This window comes from Scardinius erythrophthalmus, assembly GCF_964197995.2.
Source record: "Scardinius erythrophthalmus genome assembly, chromosome: 7".
NCBI classification, from domain to species: Eukaryota; Metazoa; Chordata; class Actinopteri; order Cypriniformes; family Leuciscidae; genus Scardinius; species Scardinius erythrophthalmus.
In genome coordinates, this window is record NC_138227.1 from 32288788 (window position 1) to 32300610 (window position 11823).

General features: G+C 35.3%; 1 protein-coding gene across 1 annotated transcript; it reads right to left on the reverse strand.

The window, feature by feature from the left end:
- Positions 1-8106: 8106 nt before the first annotated feature.
- LOC308693002 (uncharacterized protein) lies at positions 8107-11813 on the reverse strand. The gene is made up of 6 exons (XM_081369684.1): positions 10797-11813; positions 10649-10712; positions 9439-9515; positions 9170-9229; positions 8624-8787; positions 8107-8501 (listed from the first exon to the last, which is right to left on the reverse strand). The coding sequence occupies exons 1-2, from the start codon at positions 11702-11704 to the stop codon at positions 10703-10705; spliced, it is 918 nt and encodes a 305-aa protein (XP_081225810.1). The 5' UTR covers positions 11705-11813; the 3' UTR covers positions 8107-8501; positions 8624-8787; positions 9170-9229; positions 9439-9515; positions 10649-10702.
- Between the last annotated feature and the right edge of the window lie 10 nt (positions 11814-11823).

Genomic DNA, 11823 nt, shown 5'->3' on the forward strand with positions numbered 1-11823 from the left:
CAGAGGCTCGGATGAAGGAACTAAAATAATACTTTTAGTAGTAGTAGTAGCCTTTATTGTCACTTAGTCACAAGTACCAGCGAAATTAGCCATCAACCTGTCCATACAAACATACATACAACATGACAAGGGGGTCATATTTTTGTGTTCATTTGTACATCCAAACACTGAGCAACTGCCATGCTTCACTCAAGCCATGATGTCTCTCGAGGAAAAAACAATATTGCGCTCGCGCAGCTCATTTTCTCATGGGTGGCCAAATTCTCTTTAGAGAAAGGGGAGGTGACCTTTCCCCTTATGACGACATTAAGGGAAGATTCTAGATTTGCCCGTCTGAGCTTTCATTTTCTCAAAAATACCCAATACACCTATCAAAATGTCTAGCCACTGGGGGACCATAGGCAGGCTAGGGGAACTCATATTAATGTTAAAAAACCTCATAAAGTGAAAATTTCATGTCATGGGACCTTTAATAAATTTTTGAAGTAGGCTATTGTTATATTGCACAGATTTACAGCAGTGGTCTTTTTAATAGTTAGGCTACAGCTACAGTATATTAATATTTTAAACTATTTTTATCCCGTTCACGCACATTATAACATAAACACACAATGCGGGGTGGATAAATAAATAATTCGATTTTTAATAACTGATGTCACAGTAACAAATATATATATATATGTATATATATATATATATGTATATATATTTTTTTTTAAAGGTTCAAATGTTCACTTATATCGTACCTTGATGCGATTTTTGTAGCTATAGTGTATTCTTTTTATTATGTACACAAATGAACCATGGTGAACATACAGGTTTTCAACCCTGTTTGAATATAATACCGAATATTGAATAGGCCTATTTAGTCCAGGCGTTTTAAGCCAAAATGGGGGACAAATTGCAACAGAATCAAACTCAACTGATTTTGTATCCTACATATGTCCTGAGTAAGGAAAAAAAAGCCCCGAAAAATCCCGTTATGGGAAAGTTCCGAAAAAGACCCAAATATAGTCTATTCATACGCCTATTCATTCTTTTTCTTACGTGAATAGGGTAAAAAATTTAACCTTTAGATATCACCATGAAAATTACTGTGTTACATCAAGACAAACAAAAAACGTATTACTAGTTTTTTTATATTGTTTGTTAACATGGACAAACGGTGCATAATCTAATTACAGATGTGCTAATTTGCATAAATACCACAACAGATCTAAACATTGGGTCTAGCCAGGAGAAAATGTCTTGTTGAATCTTGTTGACACATAACAGTAAAATACTTGATGTTAAGGTCTGAATGGAACCCATTACGGCTACCCATGAGCATTAAGAGGCAGGAAGAAGTACTTTAGAAACCAGCCTTTATTAATTATTATTGCAGAGATGGGGTTTGGGGCTGGGTCCGTGGGACTGTTTCTGGGGATTCACTTTTTATTTTACTTACCTTTTGTCTTCTGCATTCTCCTTACCATTGTCTCCTGTTCTTCCCTCAGACTCGTCCCCCAGAAACAGTTCCACGGACCCAGCCCCAAACCCAATCTCTTAAAAATTAATAAAGGCTGGTTTCTATAGTACTTCTTCCTGCCTCTATGTATTAATTCTCATGGGTAGCCTAAATTGGTTCCATTCAGACCTTAACATCAAGTATTTTACTGTTATGTGTCAACAAGATTCAACAAGACATTTTCAACTGGCTATACCCAATGTTTAGATCTGTTGTGGTATTTATGCAAATTAGCACATCTGTAATTAGATTATGCACCGTTTGTCCATGTTAACAAACAATTTAAACAAACTTGTAATACATTTTTTGTTTGTCTTGATGTAAGTAATCAACTCAGTAATTTTCATGGTGATAACTGGTTAAAATTTTTACCCTATTCATGTGAGAAAAAGAATGAATAGGGTATATTTGGGTCTTTTTCGAAACTTTCCCCTAATGGGATTCTTCTGGGCTTTTTTTTTTTCATTACTCAGGACATATGGAGGATACAAAATCAGTTGAGTTTGATTCTGTTGCAATTTGTTCTCCCTTTTTTTCCTAAAACGCCTGGACTAATTACTCCCGCTCGTCGATCGGCAGCTGTCAAAGTTTCCGGGCGGCAAAAATAATTCCTCCGGCTAGACCGGTCTGAGCGCTTCAGATGCGCCCTTTGGTTTAAAAAAGTAGTTTAAAGAAATATACTTTCTAAAAAAAAAAAAAACCCATACAGGCAAAAATAAATAAAAAATAAAACATGGGACACCTTCAAGAAAAAAATATATATAAAGTAAGAAAGTTAATACACACGTCTTTGCTGAAATGTATTGTGTTGTTGTTGTTAAAAAGCCATGGTTAATTTGCTCTGCCTTAGGATTGCAAGTGTCCTGGGACAGGTGAGGGTGTGAGTGGGAAACCCACTGCTGAAACTTGGCCCTGGTTTGTCCTCATGGATTAGGGTGTGGGGACAGAGGCATTGCACTAACCCCCCTGTCCTCATTGCCTCAATCCCTGAGGACACACCAGGGCCGAGTTCAGCAGTGGGTGCCCAGACTGCCCACGGTGAGGAGGAGCCAGCGGCAGCACCAGCAACATTTTGTGCAAATAATGCACAAAAATTCTGTGCATTATTTATTTTTATGCAATACATCGGCTTTGTCTTTCATCTTTTACATTGTCTACACTAATAAAGTGACATTGCCTATAGCCAACAGGTCATAAACCAGAGAGAGCGTGCATTTAACATGTATACAAAGATAGCACTAAAAGATGCTGCATTTTAAAACTATTAATTGCGACTATTGCTCAATTGACTATTGCAATCTCACTATTGCGTGTATGAAGCCACCCTTGAATATACTGCGTCCTGTACCTCATTTATTTTGACGGTAATTTTGCTTAATCGCAGACGAAGGCTTGGGACCAAGCAGAACGGCTCATAATAAATGATTGGACTGGTGCGATTTATACGGCACTGTTTTTAGATTAAATGGGATTCTCCCCATGGCAGGACCCATATTCGTGATCATAAAGCTACCGGTCCGCACTTGCATGGGACAGTGCGACGCAGATAGACCTCTTCCTGTTTACATCAACACCGCTTTCCTCTAGAGAGTTTTTTTTTTTTTTTTTTTTTTTTTTTTATTTTTTTTATTAAATGAAAATAATTACAAACATACAAGGCATTAATCAGTTAAGCATATTATCATATACTACAGTAAAGATTGAGCAAAATCAGCAATAACAATACAATATAAAGCATACCTGAGATTATAAATACAGCTACAAAACAAAGCAGTAAAAAAAACAGCAACAAAAAAGAAAAAAAAACGAAAAACAACAACAAATGAACCAAACTTACCGGGGCCATTTCAAATTAATTTAAATGTTTCAAGTAAAGAAAACAATTTAAGGGCTTTCTTTTCCTCCACAAGTTTAAGAGACTTACTTAAAAGATTCAACTCATTCTTCCAATGAGTCAAAGTAGGTTTGTTTTTATAATACCTGCATTTATGAATGAAAAACTTTCCGAGTAATAAAAGAGAATTAAGTACAAAGTCCACATTCTTATTTTCATCAAAAACACCAAAAATAATTGTTTTCACAGATAAAGACAGTACAATTTCCTTGGACATTAGCCAGCTCTGCATTTCTCTCCAAAAAGATTGGACTGGGTCACAGTAAAAAAAAAGGTGTTCTAACGATTCAATGTTTTCTACACAAAAGACACAATTATTTAGATCGAAATTGAATCTCAATCTCAAGAATTCTTTTGTTGGGTAAATTTCATTTAAGATTTTGAAGTTGACTTCTTTTACTTTAGGTGGGAGGGGAAATGAAATGTAATTTTTCCTTATTTTCTTAATTTTTTCCACTTCAAAGTCCTTAAGTATGTATAATCTTTTTACTGGGTTGGGATAAAGTTCTTTAATCAGAAGATTCTTAATAACTTTGTTCTTGCATTTATAATCACAAAAATCCAAACCTTCAATGCAGAACTGTCTAAGGTCAGGGGAAACGGCAGAATATCGAATGTCTTCTCTAACCATTGATCTCACGGAACTTGGTATAGCTTTTAGAATTCTGTCATAATACTTAACATTACATTGAAGTTGGTATTTTTTACAGAATTCCTCATGTTGTAACATGTTTCCAGTCTCGTCCATAAAATGTGCAACAGCCCAAATGCCCTTGGATCTCCATTCCTCTATATACACAGATTTTCTGCTGAGCCGTATGTACCTGTTATTCCAAACTGGTGTATTATGTGGGGTAAAATTATGATTGTAAATTAATTTCCAATAAAGAAGTACTTGCTGATGGAAAGCAGAGAGTTTGATCGGTAATGAGTTACATTCAAAGTCACAGCGCAGGAGAAAGTCTATCCCCCCCATTTTTTTAAAAATCATATCCGGGACAGTAAACCAAAAGGAATTGCTATTTGTCAGAAAAGACTTTAACCACTTCAGTTTCAGGACACCATTCATAATATCAAAATCAATCGCATTCAACCCCCCCTCCTCATAGTTTTTAACCAAATCAATCTTTCTTATATATTGGCATCTATTTCTCCATATGAACTTAAAATTAACAGTGTTTATCTTTTTAATCATTCTTGTTGAGATGGGTAATGACAAAGCCGGGTAAATAAGTCTAGACAAACTATCCATTTTCGATAATAACACTCTTCCAAAAATTGAGACATCTCTCTGCAGCCACCTGTTAAGAATAGACTTACATTTGTCCACATTGTTGCAAACATTCATGTTTTCAGTTGTTGTTTTATCTTTAGAGATAATAATCCCTAAATATTTAACTTCCTTTTTAATCTTTATGTTGTATAAGGAATGCAAATGATAATCATGTAATGCCAGAATTTCACATTTATTCATATTCAGCTGCAAACCAGATGCCTTTGAGAATTGATTAATAAATTGTAGTGCTAAGGGAATTTGCTCTTCATTTTTAAGAAATAAAGTTGTGTCATCTGCTAGCTGACTTATTATTATTTGTCTGTCCATCACCTTTAGACCTTCAATATGACTAGTTTTAATTAAAATAGCTAACATTTCAGCAACCATTATGAACAGTAATGGTGAGCTACTACATCCCTGTCGAATTCCCCTCCTAATCTCAAATCTAGAACAGGTGCCATGTCCTAAAGCAACAGAGCTATTAATCCCCTTATATAACATTCCAATCATATCTATAAATTTTCTTCCAAAACCAAAATGATCTAAAGTTTTTAAAATAAAAGAGTGTTCAACAGAATCGAATGCTTTATAAAAATCTAGAAATAAAATAAACCCCCTTTCTTGAACCATCTGATTATAATCAAGCAAATCTAATATAAGTCTAATATTATTATGAATAAGCCTCCCTTTCAGAAAGCCAGATTGTGTCTCACTAATTATAGAAGAGATGCCTTCTTTTAGTCTTGCAGCAATCACTCCTGAAAGAATCTTATAATCTATATTAAGTAAAGTAATTGGTCTAAGGTTGTCTAATATCCTTTTGTCTTTCCCAGATTTAGGAATCAAGATAATCAAACCTTGTTTCATGGTTGCCAATAATTCTTTTTCCTCTATACATTCTTTTATAGCTTTAAAAACTAGATTTCTTACATCCTTCCAGAAGAATTGATAAAAATTTGTTGTAAGTCCATCTGTCCCTGGGGATTTATTTAAGGTCATCTTGGAAATAACTGAATCCAGTTCCTCGATTTTAAAATCCGATTCACATATGTCCCTAAAGGAGTCATCAATGCAAGATCTAGAGTTCTTAATCTTATCAAACAGGATGTTGGTATCGACTGCCGAATAACGAGAGGAATATAATTCAGAGTAGAATGAGAAAACCTCTTTTTCTATACTTCTAAAATCTATATTTTCTATTCCATTAATTCTTAGACTTGTAATAGAGTTTTTTCGCTGTCTACTTTTTTCCAAATTGCTGAAGTATGCAGAGTTTTTTTCACCTGCTTCAATCCATTTTGCCCTTGATCTTATGAAGGCGCCCTGAGCTTTTTCCAAATAAAGATCATCTAATTTAACTTGTAACTCCATTAGTTTATTCTTCTCTTGAGAGTTTAATTCTACTCTACTACAGCACATATTTATTTCTCGAAGTAAGTTGCTTTCATATTCCCTTTTTTCCCTACTGAGTTTTTTGCTAAATTTAATAGTAAATTGTCTTATCTTAAACTTAGTAAATTCCCATCTACCCATATTATTTCTGAACGATTCATTATCTACATTTTCTTTTATCAATTCTCTAATCTGAGCACAATAGTCTTCATTCTTTAGCAATCTGGCATTAAATTTCCAATACCCTTTATTTCTAATTTCTTTCAATGCGGGTCCTAAAGCTAAATCTATGAAACAATGATCAGTTAAGGGTGCTTTAGAGATTCTAGAACATAAAGTATTCTTTAAAATGTCATCACTCCCCATCCAATAATCGATTCTGGACTTGTTATCCCCATTGGGCTTAAACCATGAGTAACTTTCGACATCTGGGTTGAGACACCTCCAAACATCAGTTAAATTATTATCTGTCATAAAACTTTTAATAATCTCATTACACTTTGGTTTGCATAGTCTTGGAGGCATCCTGTCCACCCATTCATCCGGAGTCATGTTCCAATCTCCACCTACTAAAATATAGCTAGTGGGGTACCGCACTTTAAGCTCTGATATCACATTTGTTATTTTTTCCATGAGTTTCTTGTTTTGTCCGACATTATTATATCCATAAATGTTTGTTATAATGAGAAACTGACTTTCTACCTTTAATACCACTGTTAACCAGTGACCATCTCCATCGTTTCTATGCATTATAATTTCTCCAGGGCATCTATTAAAACAAATTGCCACACCAGCCGAGCGATTAGAGCCATGGTTAAATAAAATCTTGTCTCCCCATTGGTTAGTCCAAAAAGCTACGTCCACATCAGCCGAATGAGTCTCTTGCAAAAATAAACACTGAGATCTTTGCCCTTTACAAAATAAAAAAAGTGCTTTCCTTTTCACAATGTCTTTCAGGCCCCTAACGTTTAATGAACCAAAAGAAATGTTAACATTATCCATGAACCGTAACAACAAAAAAGAAAAGTAAACGGTAAATGTAACCCTTGTTTACTCCGTCCAGTTAGTGATTTAACTTAAGCCTTAATAGAGTTATAATGTCCCTTTACAAACGTTTCCATTTTATCACAGTCATATTTAACTTCTTCACCTTTCCTCTCCAATCCGACGTCCGTCTACGTATCCATGTGGGCCCCGAAAAAACAAGTATAGGTCTCTGCGGAATAACAAGAAGGCGTTTCCCAATTATTGGGCGTTTTCAAACCGGTCTAGGCATTTTCCAACCATCCAATCAAAACCGTACGGAAGCCCTATCAGAAGCGGAAATGCGTTATTATTATTTCTCGTACGGAAGCCCTTTCAGAAACGGATATGCGTTATTATTTCTCGTTTTTTCCATGTTTTTTTTCTTGATTTTTACTATTATGTCGATATCGCGACAACATGTATGTCAAAATAAAATATGTGTATATAAAATACAGGCTACAGTACCTATTTTCTTAAAAATAAATTTTTTAAAAAGTGTTACATTAAACTACGGAGAGATCTTTAATATGGAATTCTTTCATAAACCAAATTTCCCGTTCTTATGTTATAAGATACAGATCTTGTATAATAGCCTGTGAGTGTGTATTATATTTTATAATCTCTCCTACCTGCATGCAATTTTTCTCTAAATGTAAACCTTAAAAGCTAAAAGTATTAAAAATTACTTTATTACTCAACTATAATTACATTAGTTTTATTTTCGTTTTGTGTGTGTGTTAACAACACAACATAAATCAAGTTGTAACAGTGAATAACAAGGAAAATTAATAGCAATTTCCAATAAAGTTACCAAATCCTACAGTAAAGCAATGGTGAAAATGATTGTATTGGTCTTTCTCACCTGTGTTTTTCAAAATATGATATTTATATGTAATGACTGATATTTAAGTGATATTTGTAGCTTAGATTAAATGATATATAATGTAAAACGTATTGACCTTTAAATTAAGGTAAAATGTGTTAACTTAGAATAATGACTCTGAAAACTTAAAACATTAGCATCACTTTATTGACCGTATAGATACTGTACCAATATGATGAAAAACTATATTGATAAATGCAGCATTCTCTACTTAATGTAATAGTAAAAAAGAGAGAATCCAATAAAATAAAATAAAATAAAATAAGCAAGCAATAAATGTGGCAAGTTCAAACATGAGGAACACATTGCATGAAACATTAGATGCTTCCTCCAGCCTCATAGAAACAGTCGTCTCCGCAGTATCCTTGGAAGTCATCAGAGCCAAAGAACCCCAGCATCACACCTCTTTGCCCTCTTCCTCTGTAGCCTTCACCACAGTCTTTGTATGTAGTCTCACAATGGAGACATCTGGATAGACTATGGAACCCTGTACAGGTTTCTGAAATTTTCCAGTTCACGACACCTGAAAAAAAAAAAAAAGTTGTCAGCTGACATCATCATTGTCTTAATATTCAACCATACATAACTGAGAAAAAACAGAGAGAGAGCTGTGATTAACTAAACAGTGACACTAATAAAACTTACTGTCCAACCACCGAAAGTGAGCCTCTCGGCGGAAACTATCCATGCTCACAATGCTGTTGAAGCACCTGCAGGTGAGGGCAAGGGAGCCAATTGCAACGTCACCATCTTGAAGTAACAACAAATACATGCCTCCTGTATGTTCAGGGGTTGGTCAACGGTTGCCACTATGAAGGGACAAATGAAGAACATCAGTAAATGACAGTCAACATTTACTATAAATAATAGAGCACCTCAAACAAAATAAATCATAGCAGTTTTGTGTGGCTTGTCAATCCGCCTTCTCTTTCTTTGCTGGATTTCCATGACCGATTTTGATAAATTTATGACATAAAAACACATTAATACAGTATATCAAGTTTCATTGCATGAAGATATGAAAACTAAAAGTCACACTAACTGTAAAGGCATTTTGCAATCCTTGTCATTATTTTTTAGAAAAGGACTAATAACAATAAAAAAGAAAGAAAGAAAGAAAGAAAGAAAGAAAGAAAGAAAGAAAGAAAGAAAGAAAGAAAGAAAGAAAGAAAGAAAGAAAGAGTCAAACACCTTGGTGGGAATTTCTCCAGCAAAAGGACAGACCACCATCTTCTTACTTGGTATGTCTGACTATAGTTGGAAAAAGCACAAGTTTATCAAGACAATTCTTAAACTTACAGAATGTTTTTTAATGAGCTTGGAAAACACACCTGTGAAAAGTCAAATGTCCCCCCCAAGATGACATAGAGAGCATACAGCAACATGAATTATGTATTAATAACTGCACATGGGTTTAATTCTGACATGGCACCTGCAGAACCAATAGCCATTGATCCTACCATTAGAATGAAGACTCCACCGCTGCAAGACAGTGCTGTGGTTGAGGCTCTTGTCCTCTCCGCTGAATTGTGATGTGCTGAATAGACAACGAATTCATCCATTTTAATTTAAAAAAAGTTTCCTCCTCTGTACATAATCATTTTACATTTTAACATTCATCCATTATGTTAGTCTATAGGATTGACTACACATGTGAGGTATTAATGCCTGCACTGATATAATGAAGAGTGTTGAACATTGACTAGTGAGCTGATCTCACTGCTAAAAAAGGTCAAATCATGTTTCTATTTAAATCTAGTGGTCTGCAGAGGTTTTTGTTAGGGTTATGTTTAGGGGTACATAATGGGTTATGAGATATAATATAAATAACAGAAAAATTATAAATATTACATTAAAATTGATATTAAAAATAATAAACTTAACAAGCAATGCTTTTTCAGCTTTTCTGTGGAGCTTTTCTTGTTTTCTTACAGCGCACCTCACACTCAAACACCATTTCATATATAAAGGGAGTGTGTTCTGGACTTAATGAAAACGTTATTTATCCAAAATTATTATAGTTTTTAATAATTTTTTAATTAGATAAAATTTTCAGTTAGATTAATGTGCACAACACTTTCCTTAAAATGTATTTATAGTTATTTTTTTGTACATATTAGTACCTATATACCCCCCGGTTTCACAAACAATTTTAAAGCCTAAAATGTAAGTCTGAGCTGTTCCAACTGAAATAAACTTGCACTGACTGATCTTAAAATATATCAGTGCCTTTGTTTTGTCTCTTTTTTTTCTAAGCATGTTTATGAAAATTATTTAAATGTCCTAATTGAACTATGGACTAATCCTGGTTTAGGCTAAACCCTGTCTGTGAAACCGGGCCATAATGTCCTGGGGACATAAATGGCACCTATTCGGTGGAATAGTCCATTAACATTTGTTTACAACTATTGTTTTCTAGTCTGACAAGCTAACTATTTTTTTATATTAGAATACTCCGACAGGAAAAAAATAAGCAAACTACCACTATCAACACTAAAGTAACAAACTTATGCACCAAAAAGTTAGCGAATGTTTGCTAATGGTTAGCGATAGATTGTAAGTGGCAGACCACTTGGAGCTTTTTCTGTCTAATCATGTTGCAAGCAAATTTACACAAACTAATTAAAACGTTAACTTAGACAAAATGAGAATTTACAAAAATCCACTTACATCCATATGCAGGACAGGTGATCTCTCTCCTCATTTCACCGCTTTCTCGCTTTATCACTCATATCTGATGGGAAAAGCATATTCAAGTATTTAGGAATCGCCCACTCAAGTTTTAGCAAACCAGGCACAGAGGTTGTAAAACGCCTACCCAGTTGGAAAACGCCCCAAAATTGAGGAACGCCCTTTTTTGCTCTGCAGAGACCTCATTCTCCGAAAAAAAGCCACTTTTCCAGCGCGCCTCGCTTGTTCAATTTGCGGCCGCAGGCGTCTTCTCTCCTCCCAATCCTCTCGTGGCAACATTTCAGCAAAGCGGATGCCTTTATCCTTGCAGACCTGCGAGTTCTTGGTCCGACGCCAGATTTCTTCTTTCACCCATCTCTTTGCAAAAAGAATGACAACGTGTCTGATCTTGTTATCCATCTTTCTCCCCGTTCTATGAACGACGTCAACTGCATCCTCCACCTTCGACTCAAGATCAGGTGCGATTTTCCGGAGGATTTCGGTGACTTGTTCTCTAATGTTCTCATCTCTTTTTTCCTCCAAACCTTTAATCTGCAGACACCACCTCATCCTGTATCTCTCTTGCTCTCTCACTCTATTTTTAAGATCATCGTTATCTTTGCAAAGCTGGTCGTTTTGTTTCTTCAAATCTTCAACTTTCTTTTTGCATTCTTTCATTTCCTCCGCGTTGAACTGGACAGCTTTGGCTAAACTAGCAATCATGACGCTACTTTGTTTTGTCTGCTCCTTCAGATCAGCTAGTTGCACATCCACTCGTTTTTCAAGGCCCAGTATTGCCTGTAAAATAGCGTTGTTGGAAACTTCACTATTCTCACCGTCATCCGCTGGTTTGGGCTTTTTCCCTGCAGGATTTTTATCTGGCGTAGTTGGTAAGGAGTCGATAGTACGGTCCCTCTTGTTTAGCTGAACGGTGTCCATAGCATAGTCGTGCACCGTAACACAAGGGTCATCTTTCCCACCGACTTCCCGCGGAATATTCTTTTCTTTGGAGCCCTTTATCAACTTGGCCGGTTTAATTAGTTTCTGTGCATCCATGACACCTCTTCACAATGGACTTTCAACTACTTCAAATTGACTTTGGGACTAACTTAAACGAGTTCCGAAAAAAGCGACTGCTCAATCCGCCATCTTGCCGGAAGTCACCTCCTCTAGAG

Bases quoted from the DNA above. Each gene is read 5' to 3' on its own strand.
- LOC308693002 (XM_081369684.1), bottom strand. From the start codon at position 11,704: ATGGATGCACAGAAACTAATTAAACCGGCCAAGTTGATAAAGGGCTCC.